Source organism: Astatotilapia calliptera, chromosome 6 (genome assembly GCF_900246225.1).
Source record: "Astatotilapia calliptera chromosome 6, fAstCal1.2, whole genome shotgun sequence".
In the NCBI taxonomy this organism is placed as follows: domain Eukaryota; kingdom Metazoa; phylum Chordata; class Actinopteri; order Cichliformes; family Cichlidae; genus Astatotilapia; species Astatotilapia calliptera.
Window position 1 is genome coordinate 31,369,271 of NC_039307.1, and position 24,956 is coordinate 31,394,226.

Genomic DNA, 24,956 nt, shown 5'->3' on the forward strand with positions numbered 1-24,956 from the left:
CAGAAAGTGAAAGTAACAATTGCATGCTGAAATTGTCCTCCATTGCTGATAAACTAGGCTTGCAATAGATGTGTTTTTATTGGCTGTGTGGAAATGTTCACAGGCTAACTGTTTCCAGATGGGACTTTGAGGAGAGCACATATATCATTCAGCAAAAGGGGGAGGAGAGAGAGCTCAGAGAAAGAGCAGCAGGGGTCTGTCAAAAGCATTCAGCTCTACTGACGAGGGCATTTCCTGTCTGGATTTGGGAGGATTAGGCATTCATGCGTAGGGGGGTGTTTGTATGCTTTGCATGTGGAGAGTGGGACCAACACACAAGACTTTTTGTGGGATTCTTGTCCGTGTTTGATGTGTGCAACTTTGCTTGTAGGGCAAACAGTGATTTAGTGTCAGTTGTCTGAGGAAGAAACTTGGAGCTGCTAGATTGTGTTCCAGTCGGGCTTTTCTGAATTTCTGCTTTGTCACATTAAAGTTTTGCTGTATGCTACATAAAGCAGAAACTGAATTTAAAATAAACTAGCAGTGTTACTGAGAAGGCCTTGTTGCGTATAAAAAAAAAAGGAAGAAAAATCTGGAAAGTCATAAAAAGAAGTTAAATGCAGCTTCATTGTTCACTTCGAACGTTCCTTTGCAGCTTGCAGGAGATATTTTTAACAGTAAGAGTTGCTGACATGGGACAGAGACAACACCAAGCTCTTTTTTTTTTTTACTGCACTTGCATTTGTTTCCAAGACACTTGACCCGTTGCCTACTGGTGGTGGTCAGAGGGTGGCTGTGGCTGCAATGTAGCTTGCCATCACCAGTGTGTGAATGTGTGTGTGAATGGGTGGATGACTGAATGTGTAAAGCGCTTTGGGGTCCTTAGGGACTAGTAAAGCGCTATACAAATACAGGCCATTTACCATTTTTACCATATTTCTGTTCACTCTACAATGCTGGCTATTATGTGAAGTCTTGTTTTTTGACCTGACTCTAAAGATTGTACAGGTTTCTGTGCAGTTTGTTTTCAGCAATGAAAAATCAGAAAAAAGAGGAAAGAAAGTCACACATGGACGAGCCTCTGTGCTGTTTAGTATGTCAAAAATGTTGCATGTTAATGCTTCACTCACCTGACTTTCCTGAAAAGGAAAGTAGATTAAATTAGTAGATTTTGACTGATGGTAGACGTGTATTGAGCTAAATCTGACCTGGTGGTGCTATGAAGGCACCGTGTTTCACACACAGACACATTAAAGTTGGATGTGTAGTATGGTAGGTCTGAAAAGTGAAGCCTTAAACTTGCATTCTTTTGGTTTGCCAGCATATGGTTGCAAAAATTCTTTGGGTTGTACTGAGGTTTTGCAAAAACATGGCATTTTGTGGTGGTATGGATCAAGCCAGTACAGCCTCAGACACACCGGCCTAGAGACTGGTCTGCAACCACTGCTTGTGAGGGAAAATGAGTATTCCCTGACTGTTTGCTGGAGGTTGATGGCAGTCACTAGAGAAATGACTGATAAACTTCCAGTTACACAGGTCTACAGACCAGTAATGGATCACCCCCTGACAACTACCTGTTGATAAGAAAAATGTGTTTGCTAAATAGTCAGCATAAATTTCCCTATTTTTGCTGTCGGTTGAAGTGTGTATGGAAGTGACGAACACTACAACTACTCCATGAGTTGTAGTGTAAAATACTACGCACAACAGAAATGGGCACCTTTTGGCTTTACAGTAAAATTTGAACTTTTTGAAAGATCCCTGCTGTAGCCCTGAGGTGCAGCGTTTACTTTGAAGGCTACCATTCTACATTTCTGTCTTGCTCCGAAACTTTTCAAGATTTACTTCTGCTCAGCTAGTAGTTAACAAGCCTTTGTAGACAAACATGGAAACTGCATTCAGCCGTGTCAGTCAGCTTGCAGCCAAAGCTATCGCAGTGAGGTTTTTGGTGCAGCACCTCCTTCACAACTGGTTTCACACAGCCAGAGCCAGCAACTTGCCAACCTTTCCAGTCTTGGAAAATACGCTTTTCCCAAGGAACCAGTGGTTTGGTATCATGTCCAACATGGCTAACAACTCTTGTAGTCTTCAGGAGAAGTTTAAGGAAAAAGGGAATTGGCTTTCTTGCTCTTTGTCCATGGTAAACACTTTCCATGGGCTCAGTCACTAGTTTGCTTGTGGATGCATTCATGGTATCGCGTGAGAATCCCTCTGATGCACTGCAAGATATTTCAATCAAAACCAGGAATGTGAATCTTGTGCTGGCAGCAGATAAAAGTTTATTCTCCAAAATATCACCTGGCATCAGAAACGTATGTGAAAGTTAGGGCTGCTCCAAGTATTCTGCAGGTTGTTGTTGTTACTCAGGGGCTGTCAGTTTATTTTGGTAAGACTTTGAAATCTGGTCTTGCTCAAAGGTGTGTTGAAAACTGCTCGGTGACAGTTAGCCCAACATCAAGCCAAGTGTTTACTTCATTATCAGATTTTGTCTCCTTACTTTTGCTTTCTGTTTGCCCTCTGCTATGTGATTCATGCTCACATTGTATCACATCATCTGCTTTCTGCACAAGCCAACTTTAGCCTGAAAGTCCAGTAAATTCCACCTATCAAGCTGAAAGATTTCCTTGATGGTCTGAAGCTTGGATTCATTATTCGTGATCTGAATGGCATCCATTTAACTGTTCCCGTGAAAAACTCGTATGCTGCAGGCAAGCAGCATCTAACTGTGAAATTCAGGAGAAAAAAAAACCTATTTGACCTCAAACAGAGAGAGGAAAAAGATGATTCAACACACATGGAGTACATACAGCTGACTTCCCAGAAAATCCTCTTCATGGGAAATAGTAAGCCAAACTAGGGGTGGCTGTAGCTCAGGAGGTAGAGCAGGTCATGTGCTGATCGGAAGGTTGGTGGTTTGATCCCCGGCTCCCCCAGTCTGCATACCAAATATCCTCAGGCAAGATGCTGACTTCCCAAGTTGCTCTCTGATGCATCCAGCACTGAAAACCATAGAAAACAGTGCTTACGTGAATGTGGCATGTTGTATAAAGTGCTTTGAGTGCTCCAGGAGAGTGGAAAGACGCTATATAAGAATCAGTCCATTTACCAATTAACCAAAGCAGTAGTCAAGAAAATGAAAGTTTGGTTCAACACAAATTGTAAGTGTAAGAATATAACCCTTTTTTAAATGTTAAGTTATGCCAATGAATGTCTGAGACATGTTCAGAGGTGCATTATGCTTTACAACTAAAAACCACAGTTTCACTATCCTTTTCTGGTTGGAGGGTGAAAGCTAGACATGTCATCTCCAAGAGATGTGCTTCTACATCACTGCTAGAGGGTGGAAAAAACCCCACATTCACAGCTTAGAGTCATCAAAGTAAGGCGTTAATCATTACCTTTTTTTTTTTACCTCTATTTTTGGTTTCCACCAGTTGTTCAAGACAAAAACCAGCTCGTAAAAGCTCCTCTGCCACTGAAAATAATGCTCATATAAAAACCGTGACCTGAATCATGAACGAAACACAATGAACCAAATCAGAGAGAGCTCGGAGGAACTACCGCGTTCAGCAATAACTATGTTTGAGAGTTAAGGTTCAGATGTGAATGTATACAGCAACGCTTATGAGAATCTGAACACCAGCGACTGGAAAATGAGACAGAGGTGAGATTTTTTTTAATCTTGTGCACACAAGTTAGGAGCTCTGCATCTGTAGATTGAACAAACTCAGATTTTAAGGGTTTGTTAAAATGCTCCAAATACAGACAAAACCAAGGTTATTTTACTCTGCTTGAAAATCTCAGTGACAGTTTAATATGTGGTGTCTAACCAGCTGCTTACTCTGGATGTCATTACTTTGTGCCCCTGTAACATTGCAGGGAACCTGGCAGTGATTTGGAGTAAACATGCTCATTAAAGAAGTGTGTAGGTGTGCCTTCTTTCATCTTCAACATTGCTAAAATTAGAAACATCCTGTGTCAGAGTGATGCTGAAAATCTAGTTCATGCATTTGTTACTTCTAGGCCGGACTGTTGTAACGATTTATTATCCGGATGTTCCAAAAACTCCTTGGATTCATGAGACAGACACCCTGTCTATTATTAAAATTAGTCTTGAAAGTTCTATTTTGGCATGTAGAGCTGGATCAGCTGATCCTGAGCCATCCCTTAGTTATGCTGCTGGTGCGCTTCCCTTGATGGACTCAGCATTTCTTGGCCACACCCACATTTTCCACACATCACGTGGCTACATGCCATTACTGCATGCCATACACTTTATTTTAGACTCTGCTTTTGTTTCTTTGTTCTCTTCTCTGCCCCCTCCCGGAGCCTGGTTCTGCTGGAGGTTTCTTCCTGTTAAAAGGGAGTTTTTCCTTCCCACTCTCAACTATTGTGAACTGATGCAATGAAAAAAAGAATTGAAATGCAGATCAAATTTGGGTAAAACAGAACAGAGACAGTGGGAAACTGTTCTTTTAAAACTCTCTCTCTCACACACAATATAGGAAATCATGTCAGCAGAAAAAAGATAATCATATTTGCCTTGGATGCATAAGCCAGAGAAGACACAAAGGAGCTCCTGACCTCAGGAAGTCACAGACTTACTCTGAGTGCTGGGCCCAAGCCAAGATACACGAGAGGATTGTAGCAGGAAGGGCATTCAGTGTAAAATCTATGCCAAATCCAAACATGTGGATCCATCCATCCACAGTGGTGACCCTTTAGACAGCAGTGGAAAGTACCTTTAATACCAGCAGATACAGGTTATACTGTTTTTGTTTTTAACAGAAACTTGTATCTTATGATCAGGTATTGCTGCCTCTATCATTTTTTCTCTGCATCTAATTTAACTGAATTCTTTTAAGAAGCCTGGCAGAAAGGTGGGTGAAAATGGATCCTTGCACGTTTGAATGAGTAAACCCAGCCCTCTGTTCTTTTGTCTTACCCTGCTGGATTTTGCAGGTGTCAGGTAACTCAGTGAAGAGACTACACCCCTCTCCTTCAACACACCCAGCAGACAGAACAAGACCGGGCAAACTGACTTACACAAGAATAAGCCACACCTAGCTTTCACTCTTTATCCCCTTATAACTAAAATAGCTCATTACAGACATTAGGTACATACTGGGGCATGTGTTCCTGTTGTTAGGTGGGATGTGGGTACTTATAGATTTTTGTTTGTTAAGCTCAGGGTGGAAATCCTTCAAATAGCTGCAAGTTCCCAGTAATGTTTCTGGGTATCTGTGGGAGTCTAATGACCTGAGGTCACATTTATATTACATACTTAACACATGCAAAATTACACATGATGGTTTTCTCTTTGTGGTTTCTACGTCTTCTCTGGAACAGCACTTAGGGAAGTAAGTAGAGGGCTACTTTTCTCTTTGTATAAATTTGGATTTATGACTTGGCTTTATAGCAGACAGGCAAACACAGACAGATGCAATAGATGTGGGTGAATTAAACTAAATGTTGATATCGGATCGATACTTTACGGTCAGTATGTAGCCTACTGAATTGTAATAAAATATTGTTTTTAAACTCACAAAATATACCTCAAATATGCACTATGAAAAATGTCTGAATATAATAACCTTTTATTGTTGACTGTCACATCTGTTTTATTCATAGCCTACAACACATTTAAAATACAGAACCCGACCAAGTGCTTTAAAATTTACATTCCAGCTCTCCAAAAAAACAAATTTCAAAATATATGAAAAGCTGAAAGGTGTGTTTTGTTGTGTTAACTAATTATTGTGGAAAATAAAAATGCCAGTGGTCATTAAAATCTGTTCAAAATTTGCAAATTGATGATTCATCTCATGTTTGTAGGTTACAATTATCGGTATTGGTATCGGTACACTGGCCCTGTATTTGCTTGGTATCGGATCCCAGAATCTGCGGTGTCACTTGGCAGATGAACACAAAGAGTTAAAGGACAAACTCCACCCACACCATCGCGTCATCGTCGACCTCTCGCAGGTGTCACGTCCAGGTTCTTTCCACTTAACTCAGAGTCAGTGAGGTGATTCACACAAACGCAAAAAGACTTTCCATCCCAGCTTCCCGGATAAGGCGTCAGTCTGGGCTTCTGTGGAAAGTTTCTAAAGTTTTACTTGTTGGACGCTGAGGAGCGAAGAAAGGAGGGAGCTCTGTGAGCGCTTCCAGAGGCACTGCTGCGCTCTTCACACGGATCAGTCCGGCTCCGAGCTCCGGGATGGCGGCCGTGAAGGCTCTGCAGCAGTGGTGCCGGATCCAGTGTGAGGGCTACCGGGATGTCTCCATCACCAACATGACCACGTCCTTCAGGGACGGACTGGCTTTCTGCGCCCTCATCCACAAACACAGACCCGATCTCATGTGAGTACACCTGGAACAGGACCGGAGAACGAAAGCAGGAAATAAGTGAAACTTATTGGCTGCACTCCTGACTTGTCTGTTGACAACACAAAACTATTTTCATGGAAGATTGAAGTCAGTGATTTTGCTTCCGAGTTTAATGGCAGAGTTTCGCTTTTTCTCCTTCTCTTTGTGTTATTTTGTCAGACACAAATCTGAACATTTGCTGATCTGTAGGAAGCAGGAGACGAAGCTGAGCTGTGACCCAAAGAGCGTTGCAGAGACGGTCACTTATGGTTTTCTGGGGGGTGATTTCAAGATAGCACTATTACATATCTGCACTCGATTTCAATGCTCAGCATGTCTGCGTAATGGAATTGGGCATTTTACAAATCCCTGTGACTGCTGCTGGCCACATGTGTCGTGTCCAACTTTGTGATGATCTGTCCTCGGAAACGGTCCCATTTTAAACTATGTGCCCTTGATAAGTTCAATTCGAGTCGCAACAGAAACTAAGTTTTGTAATGTCATCATCACAATTGGACAATGAGCTACATTATTATGTCTACGTTTAGAGTTAGTTGTACTTTTCCAGTACCTACTATAAAAATCTGAGGACTTGCACTCTTCACTGCATAAGATTTGCAAGATTGATGCCCAAGCCTCTAAGCAGTATTTTCTCATCATCTTTAACTGACTCCTGGCCAGTCACTCTCGCAGAGATGCCTGCTTTTGTTTCAGCAAGGCCATTTGACAGAAAAGACACAGCTGCTGTAATCGCCTCATTCCAGTATTTATGGCGAGCCAAAGCAGAGCGAAGGCGCTTGCCATGTTTACATGAGCCGCAGCAGTAAACAGTGGCTGAAGGCTCAGTTTCAGCGTGCTCAGTCGTGGCCGTGTGATTAATGCAGGATGAACCTCATGTTAGTTTCAGATCTTCAGCGTGGGATCAGTGAGGCAGGTGTCACGCTGCTGTTGTGATGTATGCAGAAGTGAGTCAGCAATGCATGACTGCATAACACATGTTAGTCTGCGCTGCTTCAAAACTGAAGACTGCAGGAGGGAAGTTGATTTATGTGTTTTGTAACTTCTGGGTTTTTCCTGCTCTGTTGCAGCAAATTTGATTCGCTGAAGAAGGACGATGTCTATGAGAACAACAAGCTGGTAAGACACGTTTCCATTCTGGATGCTCACACTTAACTTTTTTTTTTTTTTTTTTTTACAAACTGATTTCCTGAATCCAACAAAGGCTCCCTTAACCCTCCCCCTTTTTTTTTATTTTGTTCTTGAATATGACAATGCCAGCTTAAGACTGAAGCATGTCAGCAGCTATTTGATGGATTGAAATGAACTTTTAATATGAACATTCCTGTTTTGGAAATAATGAATCCCTCAGCCATGGCTACTTTGTAACTGACCACACAAGCTTGCATTGTCCTCAGTTTCTCAATCAGACCCAGCCCTCATTCGTCACATCTAGTTTTATAAAAACCCAAGATGGTGAAGGTCAGAATATCCCCACCAACTGGTGACTGCATGCACTGTTTACACAGAGTCTATGGTTCTGCATTGCCATCCTGTAGACTCTTAGTATTGTTAGCAAAAATTATAGAGTTTATTGATTTATTTAAATAATTAAAGTAAAGCTGATGGACAAAAATCACCACCCTAGTTATCATTTATGATGCGAGTTAATAAATCAGTCTGTTTTTTGAAAACCAGTTTGCTCTGAATGTAACCTGTTCCAGTCCCAGCCCAGAAAACTATAAATACGTCCTCAGTTACAGGAGCAGGACGCAGAAGGGCTATTTTCCAACCACTGTCAAGTCACTAAATAAATCATGACTTGTTCCTTTATTTACTTTTGTTTTTATTCCATTGCCAGACAGATGCTCTTATTTTTGCCTTTGCACATATCTAAAATATGGTGATGCCATGTGACAATAAATCTGAATCTAAGTCTCAATCATAGACTGTATATAAAAGATGACATCATCCAAGGCAGCCATGTCATCATTTAAAAAAATAAATCCTTAGCTGTATCCACAAACTGTAAATAAAAGATGGACACAGCCACTTTGGCTAATGAGTTTAAGCTAGTTTTTGTTGAAGCTGTTTTCGTGGTATGTGGTGCTGTTTGCTCACCTGATGTTAACTTGTACATCCCATTTATGAGTGAATTCAGTCAACGTAACTATTGATTTCTTTTTTTACCTGCGTGTTAGTTTTCCAAATACTTTCAGCGACATCTGCTGATCCTTATCAGTGGATGGGGTTTTTGGCAAATATCAGGTGGTGATGATGGTGAAAACAAACAGAATGCCAGCGGTGGCTGGTGATTAGTCCTCTTGTTTGTTGTGAAACAAAATAAAAGTAACTCTGCCATCTGTGTCATTAGAAAGCACAGGTATATTTGTTATTTAGAAAGGATAGCATGACTCTCTCTTTTGTGAGAATGTCCTGGCCAAGACAGACAGCAGAAAACCAAAACAAAACCAGTCTCTGTGGGATGAAGAGTAAAATATAAAAACAGACACAATTTATAACCTCAAACATCAGTGGAAATTGTCTCGGGCCAAAACACAGGGCCCAGCGCCATCAGACTTAGTTGATTTTCATCCTTCCTCCCTCCAGGAGGAGGAAGCTGCAAATATGAGCGTTCTTTGTCCAAATTCAGTGTGAACATTCAGGAAAGACTGAATGAATAACACTTGGAAATGTAGACAATAACATCCCACGCTCCTTTCTTTTTTGATGAATGTAGGTCAGTAAGAATGAGTGAAGCAAAGCGAGAATAGCTTTTATAATGACACTGATAAGCTAGACCATCTGACCTGAGTATACAACCTCGAATCGTGGGGGAAAGCTTTAAGGTTTGTAATCGGTCTCAGTGTTTTATGACCCAGCATACATGCAGTATACAGCATACGTGATGCGTGCATATAAATAACATCCAGCACTGGTGTAAAAGTTGAAGCAGCCAGTGTCTGTCTGGGCTCAAAAGACAGATCAGGCTGGACTCTGAAGTAAAAATACAGTTTCATTTTCAGTTCTTTCACCAGTTGTTGAACTGTGATGACTCTCCTCTATAAAAGGAGTCATGAGTTAACTCCACTTCATAGCCCTGGACTTTAACTCTTTTGCCCTGTGACGTCTGCTAGGGAAAACCCTTGTCTCTCTTTTCTGTCATATTTCAGGCCATGTCCAGAACAAAGGTTTGGATCAGAAGTTAGTGAGGATGATCGGCTTACTAGGACTACCCTTGTAAAACCCTGGTACCTATGCAATGGTCTTCAAACCACAGCTTTATTGACGGTGTCAAAGCTCGACATTAAGGGTGCGGGGGGGATAGTTAATGATACATGAAAAGTTCAGTGTTGCTTATCTGACATTGAAGAACATCATCATATTTATATAACCAGCGAGGAAGCAGGTAATCTTCGTGGGGTAAATGAACCATGACCACAGGAGCCACACCTGTGCCCCTGATAGTGTTTGAGATTTACAGCTGAGTGTGCAGCTCCTCTACACAGATGAAGCTCAATACTCCAAGAAAACAGACTTTAAGTTAGTCAGCTTGAGTTTAAGACACAACTTCGGTTTACATCAGCACCGTGGGATCTTGGGTAATTGTGGAAATAACGTTCAGCATGGGCGAGCAGAGAAGTGGTGGCAAAAAGCAGACTGCTTCAATGCGGGCACTTTGCATTCTTCACTTACTTTTTCTTCACAGATTCTTCATTGTTAGACTGAACTCGGGGAGTGCCAAGAGCTCGACATGTCAAAACGCCTGCTCTTTGGGCCAGCAGAGAATAAAGCTAAAGTGCGGGAACTGTTTGACGCTGCTCTGGGTTTCAGCTCAAAGCTGAAACAACATGTTGGGCAATCGAATAAGAAAACGCTGTAAGAGATTAACAGGGCACAGCAAAGTAAACAGCATCTGAGTGGCTCTCTTCATTATCTGATTACCGATTAAACAACGACGCTGGTGCTCGTTGGCCTGCCACTGCTTGTTTCTTCCGTGGAATTGCTGGATGTTAGTGTAGTGTGCAAATTCTTGATTTATTTCTCACTAGTGACTCACATAAAGGGTAGAGGGAATAGAATTCAACAAAATCCGGGTTGGTGATTTGTATTTGACGTAGATAGGAACAGTAGAACAATGAAAATGGTTTGTTCACACTATGCAAACATCTCTTCCTCTTTCAAATTAAACTTGTGTTGTCTGCAAACCTCAGAGAATGCATGCATTTTTGAAACAAATGCCCACCTTTTATCATCTTTTGCTTTTCTTTGGGACATCTAAAGAACACAATCATGTTTGGTGTCCTTAAAGATCTAGAAAGTCTTTCATAGACATCACACAACGTAAGCTTTTATGATTTATAAGTGCATTGCATTCGTCTAGATTTAAAACCCAAAGTCTTGTTTCTTTTCTCACTGGATAAAACTGGTTTTATCTGCAGGCGTTCAGTGTTGCAGAAGAACAACTGGGAATTCCAGCGCTGCTGGATGCAGAAGACATGGTGGCACTTAAGATTCCTGACCGCCTCAGCATCCTGACTTATGTCTCCCAATACTACAACTACTTCCACGGACGCTCCCCGAGTGAGTATTAAATAAAGTCTTACTGTATCCCTCTCTGTCCATCTGCACACATCTCATCTGTTCATCTGTCTTTGCATACAGTCGGTGGAATGGCGGGTATAAAGCATCCAGCCGACGGCCCCAGCGATGAGCCGTCAGGGAAGAAGAACCAGGCTGTGACGTCTAAAGTGTTTCCCTCTTCTAAGCCTGCCAGAGAGAACAGCCCTCCCCCATCCTCCAACATCACAAAGCCACTTCCTTCCCCAAATCAAAACAAAACTTCAACACAGGTAAAATTGAATAGTTACTATTACATTTCTAAATTGGGGCGGAAGTCTAAAAGTAATTCATTTACGAAATACTGACCAAGGTTGTGTACGTTCATCCACGTCAACGATGACCAAATAACTACAGACAGGTCACTTGGTCTGTGTCAGCAGATGATTACCATGACGTCAATGTAGTTACTTAAAAAAAAAAAAAAAAGGCCCACATTGCGTGACATCAGTTAGTTGTAACGGCTGAAGTCCCCTCTTGTCCACACTCTTTTCTCTCTTTCTTTCTTCTAGGAGGTTGTGGTTGGAAAATCTCAGGCAGGCACCCTGAGTAGCACATGTGCATCCTGTCATAAGCACGTTCACCTGGTGCAGCGACATCTAGTGGATGGGAAGCTTTATCACAGGAACTGTGCAAAGTAAGATGATAGGAATGCTAATGTTGGCGCCATTTAGGTCCATTATGTTTATTCCAAGTCTGCCATTAGAACAGGGAAAGACTGATTTGTGTAAGAATGCTAGAGAATTATTATACTTATTTTAGTTTTTCTTATTAATTATTGTATTTGTAATGCCTCTATATAACTCAGTTTTTATTTTTTAATCGCTTGTATTAAGAAAAACGGTTAAAACAACTAAAAAATATTCTAGTTTTCCTTTCTCATACAGTTTAACTAGTTTAATAATTGAAAAACACATTTAAATATTTCAGAAGTCTCTTAATCAGATAAATCCATGGATTTTGTTAGCTATTGACTGCTAGCTCTGCCGCTACCTAGTTAAACTTAGCTAATTTCTTCTTAGCAAAGACTATTTTACTTTTCTCATTAAATAAAAAGCTTAAATTGTTTTATTGTTTGTTCATTTTTTGATATATTGTTTTTTGTTTTTTTTTTACATAGGACCTTAATTTGTCCTGCTTTTTCTATCATGAGGAAAAGAAAAATGAGTAGCTTTAGCAAACTAGCCAGAACACTGTTATTGCTAAATGTAGATTTTTTTTTTTTTTTTTTTTTGTAAATTGCAAATGTTACACATTTCTATGAATTCAGAATGTTCATTTATTAACATAAAATGTTGAATAGAGTCAAATTGAGCTTAATTTACGTTTTGAACCAATACAGTCTTCCTGTAGCTTGGGTTTGCAGGTTAGCATCATTATAAACGAGGTGTATTGAGGCTAAAATGGCACCAACCGCAGGTTTATGTTCCTAGTTTGTGACTATGTTCCCTGTTGTAACCTGTGTGTGTGTTGTACTTTCTCTCTCACAGGTTGCTGTCATCTGCAAACACAAGCACGCCTCTTCAAGATTTGACCCCAAACTCCTATGTTTCCAAATTCACTCCTCTTAAAGACTCGAGTAAACACAGTACACCTGCTCCTACTTACACATCCTCCAGTCTGAGTCCTTCACGGGTGTCGGAGAAACCCACCACTCCCAAGTCCACTTCTGCGTCCCCAGCCCCCTGGGCTACATCATCTAACTCTTCGGCCAGACCCACAGCTTCACATGACACTACTACCACTGTGACCCCATCTATCAACACCAGGCCGGCTGAAACTCCTCGACCCTCGGCAACCGCTGCCAAGACACTCCAGTCCAAGCTCAAGTTCTTCCAGGAAGATAACACGGCAAAGGTGGAGGAGAAAAAGACTTCAACCTTCAATGTGGACATAAACAAAGGCCAGAGTATTGGTGGTAAGGCACAACAGGCCACGGCAGGGAAAGCTGTTACTGTGGTCATAAATGTGGGTGGTACTGGAAAAAAAGAGGTAAATGAAAGTTTGGACAAAGGTGGGAATACAGCTAAAACAACTGGCACTGGCTGGAAGGTGAAACAGGAAGACGAGAGTAATAAGTCAAAAGCATCAGCAGCAGCCTTCATCTCCAAAAAACTGTCTGAGGAAAACAACAATAACAACAAAAAGCAATCGTGGGCGACTACAGTACTAAATAAAACTGAGAAGTAAGTAATCTAACTTGAGACTCACAGAAACATGTGATTACACTTTGTATCCTGCTCTACCCTGACCTCTACTGGTGAAGAGAGGCATTTAAGTTGCATTCTTCACCTCTATTTAGATCTCAACCTAAAGTCGAGACACCAAAGAAGGAGAAAGAGGGAGTTGGCGGGAAGGTGAAGCTGAAAGTGAACCCATCGATCCTGTCTGACCTGCAGTTTGAAGACACCACGAACTCTTCTGAGAGCCCGGGCAGTCAGAGCGGGCTCAAGGCCAAGACTGCAGACAGGGCACCCTCGAAGACGGGCAGTACATTACCCAACACATCAGGTTAAACTTACACACTTTACAAGCAGAGAGTTGATACACAAGGTCTCACACACACTTTTGACACACATTTGACCTCTGACCTTTACATTTCACATCTGCCTTTCTTCCAAGTTGACCCTGAAATGTGTTCTGTCTTTAAAGAAAGTATTGTTGAGAGAAAGAGAACAAGCTGCCTAGTTAGAAATCTACTATAGTATAATTTTATATACAATAATCTCAAGTTATTTACAAATCAATACATATTATCCATCACCTACTCCTACATTATGTTTGTGTATAAAATATGATTTCCTTATATATAAATGCTGCCCAGAGAGTGAGCTGCCTTGGTTTGTACTCCCACAGTGCTTCTTATTAATAATTTTATTAATACTGTGTCTCTAATCTGCTGCTTATATGCTTATTTGGGAGCTACTTTGGGTGTAATATCATCCTTGGCTTTTGTGCATTTGCTGTCATTGTTGTAAAAATGCCATTTAACAAATAGCATTTACAACCAAACAACAGAACTAGGAACTGACATTGACTAGTGGATGTCTAATGAGGGAACTGAACTGGTTTCAATTGGTTTTTTTTTTGTTTTTTTTTTTGTTGTTGTTTTTTTTCCCCGCAGCAGTGAAGGAGACTGAGACTCCTGCAGACTGGAGGTCGAAGCTCAAGCCCGTCTCCAAAGAAACCAAGTAAGACTTGTTTGATTGATTTAATTGATTCTTACTTCTTATGCTTCTCGTTGAGTCCTTTTCCTTATTGACTCGTGCTCCTGATAACAGCAGGGAGTGTATGTACGTGGGTGGCCTCTCAGCATATCGACATCGTGAGGCATTAACTGTATGAGCCCCCCCCCCTCCTCCTGATGTCCTGTCCATCCATCCATCGTGCGATCCAGTCTTTCATCCGTCTCACCAAACATTCCTCCCACAGGAAGCCTGTACCTGCTGCTCCTCCAAATGTCTCGGCCATCATTTGTAGTCAGAGCTTTCAGTCTCTCCTCTTCCGCCACATGCATGCGAGCCCCAAATGGTGTCGGGACTGAGTCGAGTCCTCCGTGGTGCAACATATGCTCAGTGCTTGGAGTTCCTTTTCCACGAATGACCTTTCCTCTCGCTCTCATGAATCAAAACTGTAGCAAGACGGGGAAAGAGTCTAGTCGTAGGTTAATCGAATCCTCTCCATTTGTCCCTCTTCCCGCCCACAGGCCTGCTGGCCCTTCCACTAAACCAGGGTCTAATGAGGCTCCGAAGACCTCAGAGATTTCTGCGAGGCCTTCCTCTCAGTTTCCCAGCCTGAGTATTTCTGTCACTCCACCGAGATCAAAGGGTAAGAGCGTGGTCATAACCAAACATTTACAGGAAGAAGCCTTCCTAACAGTTTACTGTGAGTCGTGCCTTTCTAATTTTTATCCGTTCTTAGCTTTGTTGGTTGATTTATTCTCTGCTTTTTATCTCCACCTTTTTTTTTTTTTAGGATTACAGGAGGGTCTGAAAGGGCAAACAAAGAATGGCACCAAGTCAGAGACAAAGAAGGTAGTGGGTCTCTGAAAATAAGTTTGCCGTAGCTTTTTTTTTTTTTTTTTTTTTTTTTTTTAAATGAGCATGTCATTCATGCACTTTTCTCTGCATCTGTTTGCGTCTGTAGATGAAGCCAGACTACATTCCCAAAGAGGACATCACGAAGGAGCTTGAGGAGATTGAACAGAATTTAAACGAGCTGGAAAAGAGGGGAGTCGATCTGGAGGTGAAGCTGCGCAAATGCGAAGAAGGTGGGATGCACGCGCCAGCTGTGTGTTTTGTGAAGGCTTTTCAGTCAGGACGTGCTGTGAATGTAAGAGAAATCTTAATGTATGTGTCTGGGATTAACTGTGTGCTCGGTGTTCCTCGTCAGAGGGTGACGATGACACTCTCACGGACGAGCTCATGGTTGAGTGGTTTGGTCTGATCAGGAACAAACAGTTGGCCATGCGTCGGGAGTCTGAACTGGTCTACATGTGAGTAGACACACACACACACACACACACACACACACACACACACACACACACACACACACACACACACACACACACACACACACTCTCACTCAGGAAGGGGGCATGCCACTATTTAGCGATTAGTGAAACAGACTTGTGGCCAGAAGGTTGACAGTGTGAATTCCCAGTGTCCTCCCTCCTCCGAGTCACTGCAGGGTGTCCTGGAACTAAGCAGCTAACCTGCCTCACCCCTTCCACCCCCACCAACCCCCGACTGTCTGCAGTGTCCACACAAGTGTGAAGCACGACGCTGCTGAACACAACAGCGACAATTCCACTGAAAATACTAATTTGATAAATAAATGGTAAAGACGGATATAACACTGACTTGTAGCTATAAAGCATTTCCAGACATTTTATTAGGTACACCTTGTCCGTAATGGGTTGGACCACTTAATCCACTGTACTGGATTAAGATCCTGTGACTGCGGAGGCCGTTTGAGTATAGTGAACTCGTCATGTTCAAGAAACAAGTTTTAGGTGGTTTGAATTCTGTGACATGGTGTGTTATCCTGCTGACACTGGTTATAAAGGGATTGACATGGTCAGTAACAATCAGTAAGATGGGCTGTGGTGTCTACACAGTGCTCAATTGGTACTACTTCCACCATCAGCCTGAACTGTTGAGACAAGGAAGGATGGATATGAGGTGCTGTAAGGGACATTATTACTGAAACGCTCTCACACACACAACTGAAACGCTCTCACACACACAACTGAAACGCTCTCACACACACTACTGAAACGCTCTCACACACACTACTGAAACGCTCTCACACACACTACTGAAACGCTCTCACACACACTACTGAAACGCTCTCACACACACTACTGAAACGCTCTCACACACACCACTTAAACCAGAGGCATTTCTGCTGAACAGGAAGTTGTTTCCTGACAAGGAAACTGATGGAAAAAGTGGTATATTTCAAAACACTACAAGGATTTCTACTCAGCAACCTGCTAGTACAGCAGTCCCCAACCTTTTTTGCGCCACGTAAACAATATAAAAAATAAAAAAACGATAAATACCATGAAAACCATAAATAGAAATGTGTTCGAATTTTTGTGGAGGAATAAAACCCATTACATAGAAAGATCTCAGCTTGTGAAGGGATACAATAAAGGTGGTATCAAAACTCCAGAATTGGAATTTATGGTTGGCACCCTTAGAATTAAATGGTTAAAATCTTGTCTGTCACAGCCAGACTCTACTTAGCTCCACATCCCATGATTCTTGTTTAATAAAATAGTATACAGGATTAGACTTTATTTTGAAATGTGATTTTGCGGCAAATAAAATCCCCATAAAGATATCAAACTTTCCAAAACAGACGTTACATTTTTGGGAAAATGAGATTTACCCACAACTTCTCCCCATAATTCAACCTTATGGAATAATAGGGTAATAACACTTAATCAAAAATCAATTTTCAAGAGTGACTGGTTTGAACAAAAATATTATATTCATAACAGATTTGTTGGATGATAACGGTGTCATTCTAAGTTACACAGACTTTTCAGAAAAATATTGTCTAAACTGTTCTCAAAGAGAATATAACAAATTTTGTGAACTGGTCCCACTGCCTCTGCTTCATTTGATTAAAATTTTTATGATATACAATAATTTCTCATCAGTGCTCCAAAATTTATTCCTAGGGCAATGTCAGCTGTTTGATAAAAATGCAATAAGAAATTTGTTAGTAGTTTCTTCAAAGACAAAATATTTCATAGTTACAACAGAATGGTTACATGGCATGGTTCTAATTTAGTTATTTCATATACACTGGATAAAGCATACTAAAAATTTATGAAATAGCCTATTCTACCTAAAGTTAAAGAAACACACTTTAAACAAAACTAATACTGTGGCAGAATTTCTAAAAAAAGAGATTTGGCTTTGAGGTGGATCAGTGTTCTTTTTGTACTGATGAAAATGAAACCCTAGAACATCTTTTTTTTTCCTATGCCCTATCACACAATGTATTTGGTGCAACTTAAAAAATTGGATTTCCCTAAATATTAATGATGTGCCACTGTTTGAATTACATCATAATTTTTTTTATATGGATCATCTAGCATTGGATGTCTCAGACATTATTAACATCATCATACTTGTTGAGTATTGCAGCATCGACAGCGATCAACTCGAAGGAAAATGACGACGGAGGCAAAAATGTCCTTAATATTTTTGGGAACTTTATTCCTGATCAACATGCGGTAAAACTTTTCTCATGGGTGCCATTTTCGTTGTGGTATACTTTTTTTTTTTTTTTCTTAGGGGCGTGATGACGCAGCATCCGTGCTCTTACAATGAAACAGTGCCTCCTTGTTGTGGCAACTAAAATACTGTCTCTGTTAAACCACAGTAACCATAATGCAGTTAAACACTGTACAACATGAGTACACACAATGAATATCTTAACAATACTTTTGAGTAAATATCATATCCATTGTGCTAAATGGAGGAACGCTAAGCCTTCTCTCCCTGGTTTTTTTGATGATTTTAAGATATTTTTCTTTGCTAAAAAAAAGACAAAAAGCACATATGCCAAAAAAATAACCAGGATAATGCACGTCTCCCGCTATTCTAAATTTTGACTTATGCTGAGGCTAATATATTGTTAAGTAATGCAGCTGTCTCACTAAGATCCAGAATCGATTTGTTCCACGATTCGATTCAATTCAATTCGATTAGATTATGGGGAATTTTGACAGTCAGAAATATTATAATTCAGATCAGTACATTTACATATTTTTGTATTTAAAAAAAGGAAGCTGACACACGCAAGACTTTATTAAAGGTGTGAGCATCACAGCAGATGCCTTTGTGTCAAAGTAGCTGAAGATAAAGCACATAAAAACATGAAGGTGGTTTTCCTGGCCTGGGATTTTATAAAAAATATTCTGCAGTACATCAAAAACGAAAGAAAACCATTAACATATGAACGTTACCTCTCACGTTACAGCGGTTTTATTAGAGACACGGCTAACATTTTGCATTTTGCATAATTTTAAAAAGTTTAAATTTATTCAGTATTGAACGGCAGAAATTAGGTTTTCTTTTCGGAAGTATGTAAAATGAAAAAAAAAAAACAGCGGCCGACTGCGCTGTAAACAACAGTAGACTTGTGCATAACAAGCAAGCGAATAATACAGAAAACAGATTTTTAGACGGGAAACTGTTCTTGAAGTACAGAGAGAAAGAAAGAGAGAGAGAGGGCTGTGCATGACGTGCGATTTTATCGTGGTGGAAGCAAAACAGTGAGGGAATTCATGACGATGTTTATGTGAAGCGCAGTTTGGATCTTCTTTTGCTGCTGGTTCAGTCAATATTGTTTGGAGAGAGATAAAACTAACAGCTTTAGAATTGGCGTGAAAACAAAGCGCGGACCTGCCGACAGATCAGAATCAGCGAGCTGTCAGCTTTCAGCCCCGACCGTGTCCGTGCTGTCGGGTGAGAAAGGCGACATCTCACTGATTCTGATCCGCGGGTCCGCGCTGTGTGTTTACGTCTTTGTGCAGAAGCCGTACCTGCTCTCATTTACTGTCTTAGCTGTTTGGTGGTTGTTGAAATTTTGTGAGGTTTCACCAGAGATTCTGGCATTTCGGGTAAAATAAATTTATATTAAAAAATCGATTCAGGATTTTAATGAATCGATTTCACGTTATCCAAGCCAGAATCGATTTTAATCAATAAATCGATTATAAAAACCCACCCCTAACTAACAGGTTGCTGAGTAGACATCTGTGTAGTGGTTTGTTTGAAATCTAACACTTTTTCCTTCAGTTTCCTTGTCAAGAATTAACTTCCTGTTTAACTGAAATGCCTTCCTGTTCAACTGAAATGCCTTCCTGTTCAACTGAAATGCCTTCCTGTTCAACTGAAATGCCTTCCTGTTCAACTGAAACGCCTTCCTGTTCAACTGAAATGCCTTGGTTTTTCAGTAGTGTGTGTGTGAGAGCGTTTCAGTAGTGTGTGTGTGAGAGCGTTTCAGTTGTGTGTGTGTGTGTGTGAGAGCGTTTCAGGTGTGTGTGTGTGTGTGTGAGAGCGTTTCAGTTGTGTGTGTGTGTGAGAGCGTTTCAGTTGTGTGTGTGTGTGTGAGAGCGTTTCAGTTGTGTGTGTGTGTGTGAGAGCGTTTCAGTAGTGTGTGTGTGTGTGAGAGCGTTTCAGTAGTGTGTGTGTGTGTGAGAGCGTTTCAGTAGTGTGTGTGTGTGAGAGCGTTTCAGTAGTGTGTGTGTGTGTGAGAGCGTTTCAGTAGTGTGTGTGTGTGTGAGAGCGTTTCAGTAGTGTGTGTGTGTGTGAGAGCGTTTCAGTAGTGTGTGTGTGTGTGAGAGCGTTTCAGTAGTGTGTGTGTGTGTGAGAGCGTTTCAGTAGTGTGTGTGTGTGTGAGAGCGTTTCAGTAGTGTGTGTGTGTGTGAGAGCGTTTCAGTAGTGTGTGTGTGTGTGAGAGCGTTTCAGTAGTGTGTGTGTGTGTGAGAGCGTTTCAGTAGTGTGTGTGTGTGTGAGAGCGTTTCAGTAGTGTGTGTGTGTGTGAGAGCGTTTCAGTAGTGTGTGTGTGTGAGAGCGTTTCAGTAGTGTGTGTGTGTGAGAGCTAAAATTTCAGTAGTGTGTGTGTGTGTGAGAGCTAAAATTTCAGTAGTGTGTGTGTGTGTGAGAGCTAAAATTTCAGTAGTGTGTGTGTGTGTGAGAGCTAAAATTTCAGTAGTGTGTGTGTGTGAGAGCTAAAATTTCAGTTGTGTGTGTGTGTGAGAGCTAAAATTTCAGTTGTGTGTGTGTGTGTGTGAGAGCGTTTCAGTAATAATGTCCCTTACGGCACCTCATAGATGGATCCATGCTTTCATGTCGTGTACCCCAAATTCTGACCCTACTCAGGGCTCGCAAAATCACTAGCCCGACGTCCCAGAGCTAGCGATATCTCCGGTCGGGTGACCAAAATCTATCTCAGCCCCGCCCGTTGGGTTATTATATAGCCCGACGGGCGGGGCTGAGATAGATTTTGGTCGCCTGACCGGAGATATTGCTAGCTCCGGGTCGTCGGGCCAGCGATTTTGCGAGCCCTGCGTACTGTCTGTCTCAGCAGAAAGTGAGACTCAAGCCAGGCGACAACTTCTATTGTCCAGTTTTGGTGAGCCTGAGTGAACCGTAGCCTCAGTTTTCTGATCTTAGGTCACATGATCGGCACCCAGTATGGTCTTCTGTAGCCCATCAGTGTCAAGGTTCTCTGTGTTGTGCATTCAACGATCATCATACCTCGGTATGTAACAAGTGGTTATTTGTTGCCTTCCTAATGGCACGAAGCAGTCTGGCCCTTCTCCTCTGACCTCTTCTCCCAGAGAACTGCCGCTCACTGGATATGTTCTCCTTCTCTCTCATTCTCGTGAACTTGAACTTCAGCAGGTAGTTTTTTCCATACCTAACTCCATTCAGTTGCTATCACGTGATTGACTATTTGCATTAGCGACCAGATGAACAGGTGTACCTAATGAATATGTACATAGTACAGTATACCCTTGTCAGCCACTTCATTGGGTACACCTATATTTTTAACAGAGTGGAAACTTATTCTTAAAGCTTTTGTGTCAATATGTCAACAGCTAAGGAAACAAGAACTGAGAATCTCAGGGGGAGGTGGAGGCCAAAACAGAGCTGTTGGGAGTCTGAATGTCAGATTTACATTTGTCAGGTGGCGCGAGAAGACTTACACACCTGCTGGATGCGTAAACATGCATCTGTTGCCAAATGATGTTTGAAAAATTCTGACTAAGATACAGAATTATCCCAAGAACTACCAAATATGGAGAGGATGACGCAGTGTTTTTCTAAAAACGTTGAAAGTTTCAGATGTGTCGACAATAACACGCGAGGTCTCTGTGAATGTGTTTAAGGTGGACCATCTTAACCTGCTCTCTAAAGGATATACTCTTTAATAAAGCCGTGAATTAGGTGTCATCTCTATTTTCAAACATGTGCAGTGGAAGAACCCAGGAGCTGGAGGAAGAGCAGCCCACTGTTGAGCAAGAGCTCAGGAGGCTGATGGAAAAACCAGGTGAGGTTTAGGGATGAAACTGAGCAGAGTGCACAACAGGGGGAAAAGGAAAACCGACCGCTGATCTGAGCATGAAATGTGTGTGTGTGTGTGTGTGTGTGCAGAACATCTGAAAACATCCTGGGACAGGAAGAAAGAACAGGAGCTGATGAAGAAACTGGTGGCGATTGTCAACGATAGAAACGCTATCGTGGATGGTCTGGATGAGGACAGACTCAGGTGTGTGCAGAGTGTGTGTGTGTGTGTGTGTGTAAAAAGTTTGGATTTGATAATGTTTAACTCCAAACAGAGTTAACTGCTTAAAACTCAAAGATATTAAAAGCATCGCACGAGATGACTGACTATACTTCTTATCCTGTGTCACTTCTGTGACTGTAATCTATCAGCAAATCAACCATGTAGCAAATGCATTACAAATATAACAGTTTTAGTTGTGTATTGAGGAAAATGTCTTGTATTTATTATTTACTTTGTCTTAAATGTAGCAAATCAGCTTAAGCTTGTTCATCAGTACTTTTGAAACAGCTTAACTAGAGAAAAAAAACAACTTGAACGTCGGCCCTCTGGGACACTTTTTGGCTTATTTTGACATTTTGTGGACTAAGTACGACGTAATGAAACTGATTATTTAAATTGCTGTAAGTGTAGCGTTCAGTTGCTGACTAACCTGTCTGTCTTCTGTGTGTTTCTGCTTCATCTTCTCAGGGAGGAAGAGGAGGACGAGCAGCTAAACAAGATGATGCTGGATTTCAGTGAGTGCCCGCACCACCTCCACAGCCCCCCCCCCCAACCACCCTGTTCATTAGTTATCATAACCTCAGTATCACTGCAACTTAGTTGGCTTATAAATTATCCAATTGAGGATTTCCATCATGGACACCTCTAATTGAAGTAGATAGAATTCTGTGTGTGTGGGGACTCGTGGTGCATTTTTCTTTTTTTTTTTTTTTTTTTTTTTTAAGGGTGCGCCTGGGCAATGTTTTCATCTCGTTTGATCTACTGACTGCTAATGGAAAAAGCATCAAACAAAATGCTCCCCCCTCTCTTTTTGTCAGCAGCGTCCCTATTAGACAAATGGATAATGCAGCTGCTTAATTTGACCCTCTGATAGAGCAGCGTTGGATCCGGCTTCATTTGCAATTCATGACCGGCAAAGCAAGGCTGAAAATTGAGGAGATTTATTGAACTTCAGTGAAAGGTCATTACATTGCAGCGAGCGAACGCCGACCGTGGGCTAAAGACTAGCCATTTCAGTTTTAATGTATTCATAAAGTTAATGCCAAAGTTTCACAATTCGTTCTCACTCAGAGTGCAGTTGTGTGTCCGTTTACACACACGTGCCGTGTCCCATGCGGTGGAGATGTGGAAAATCACCTGCTTTCCACTGGATGGCAGGCGTCAGGACATCCGTAGTGGTGACTAAGTCAGACTTTTGTGTCTGCAAGATGGCTGCAAATGTGGGGCTTTCTGAATCACGGTGCAATATTAAAGACCCTTAAATGGGCTCATGAAAGGAGCTGTTTAATTATGTATACAAAATAAAGCCCACTTAATAATACAGTGACATTTTAACATTTTTATCTGTCCCCCAATACTTAGTCACTCACAAACAGCTCCTACATGCTGTTTCATCCTTTAAAATCATTTTAGCCAAACTACATTGGACTTTCTAAATAAATGCTCAGAAGGATTAAAGTTGCTTTTCGGGGATATTAAACGATTTACTTTTTTCAAAAACACATTTACAATTCGCCATCTTGTGGGTGGCTCAGTCGCCTGAATCATGACTACTACTGTGTGAACAGGATGTCTGTCGATGCTGATGATGCTCAGACTCTAAATCTCTTCAAGAATCAGGTCATAGTGCAGCTCTGTGCCTTTAGCCTATCGGGATATTTTACTTATATTAATTATTGGCAACAACCCTCTTAGTTTACCCCCCATTTTGAACAAGTTGTTTTAACTCTTCTTCCTATTGAGGCAACTTTCTGCTGATTGACTGTCCCTTGCAAACAGAAGGTCTGGACAGAAAGTGGGTGGGGCTCCTGCACCTACATTGAGAGCAAATAAAGCCAGTGACACTGAAACATGAACACAGTTTGTCTCACAGGATTGTTTGAAAACATGAAAATTCACCATCATGACAGTGTGTTCTTAATGCAATGTAATAACTGTTTTGTTTTGTTTTTTTTTCTTTATAAAGTAAGAATTTGAATGATGTCTCTCTCTCGCTCTCGCTTTGATCACACAGACATTAAGAAGGAAAAGGAAAAACCAAAGAAGGAAAAGTCAAAGTCTCCGATGTCCAAACTGTTCGGCTGGGGAAACAAGAAGGAAGCGTGATACTCTGCAAAGCCCTGCTGTTGTTGCTGTTTTCTTTCAGTCTTCCTTTGATGTTTGCGCTGCTTAACGTCAGTGTGCTCAGCCTGTGATTTGCGGGATAACACGGATGCTGCGTGCGTTTGAGTGTACAGCATGTGCGAGCATGTGCAATCTGTCGTTCTCGGCACTTGTTGAAAGATGCCCTTCCCTCTGTCAGCTGTGTCACTCAAGATCTGACGCTTCTCCTGCCTTACTCCACTGTGTACACACACACACACACACACACACACTTACAGCATCGAGGGGTTAATGACTCACTAGTCGTGATGTGATTGGGTTCAATGTTCCAGTTGTTAGTTTTAATCCCCTTCTAGTCTTAATCTGTCTCCTTAATGCTGAGACACACACACACACACACACACACTTGCTGTCTGCTTACATCTCGCTGTTTGTGCATCTCATTGAAATGTTGCTTGTATACAATAACACTGATACAAGTGGGAGTCAAAGTCCTTCAAACCCATCGTGAAACAAGCCACATCAGCAACGTCGGGGTCGCTGTCTGAGTCTGTTTACTGCATTTGGACAGTGACCACTGTGCTTCTTTAGCTATGTCTTAATGATATCTAATGGCGTTTTCTAGATGAGTGGTTCCCAAAGGGAGGTCATGGGAGTAGGATGTCTGAGTCAGAAAAGACACAGTCACTACAGATAAATATGAAAGCTGTAACGAGGGCTGCTTTTATGGCTCAGTAGAGGGAAAGGATGCGTGTGGTTTGCGTCATGTGACCTGAACGTCTCATAAATACTCAGTCGTTTGCCCGTTTTTATTTGTTTTTGTTTTTATTGAGCGCATGAAATGCATGAAGTGGTCCACATTGGACCTTGATTTGTACATGTTTTAATAGTTCTGAGCCAAACTGACTGTGTACTGTCTGAGTGCCATAAATTGATGTAATTCTGAAGCAACTTTTTAATTGTTTTGTGTGTTATGACCAGATGTTGTGTGTATGTTTATGCTCTCATCCCCTTGGTGGCTGTCTGACTATTAAAAGGAGAAACTTGCCTGGGTTTTAAATTAA

At 41.4% G+C, this 24,956-nt stretch overlaps 1 protein-coding gene across 2 annotated transcripts; it reads left to right on the forward strand.

Annotated features, from left to right (window-relative positions):
- Positions 1-5,758: 5,758 nt before the first annotated feature.
- Positions 5,759-24,956, forward strand: micall2b (mical-like 2b). Of its 2 annotated transcripts, none has more exons than XM_026171688.1 (16): positions 5,759-6,342; positions 7,437-7,485; positions 10,788-10,929; positions 11,011-11,198; positions 11,478-11,602; positions 12,456-13,151; positions 13,268-13,476; positions 14,090-14,156; positions 14,672-14,793; positions 14,941-14,999; positions 15,112-15,235; positions 15,358-15,460; positions 21,479-21,552; positions 21,657-21,771; positions 22,258-22,304; positions 23,804-24,956. In XM_026171688.1, the coding sequence occupies exons 1-16, from the start codon at positions 6,200-6,202 to the stop codon at positions 23,893-23,895; spliced, it is 2,355 nt and encodes a 784-aa protein (XP_026027473.1). In that variant the 5' UTR covers positions 5,759-6,199; the 3' UTR covers positions 23,896-24,956. The 2 variants fall into 2 exon arrangements, with proteins under 2 accessions (XP_026027473.1, XP_026027474.1); XM_026171689.1 differs by having other exon boundaries at positions 14,093-14,156.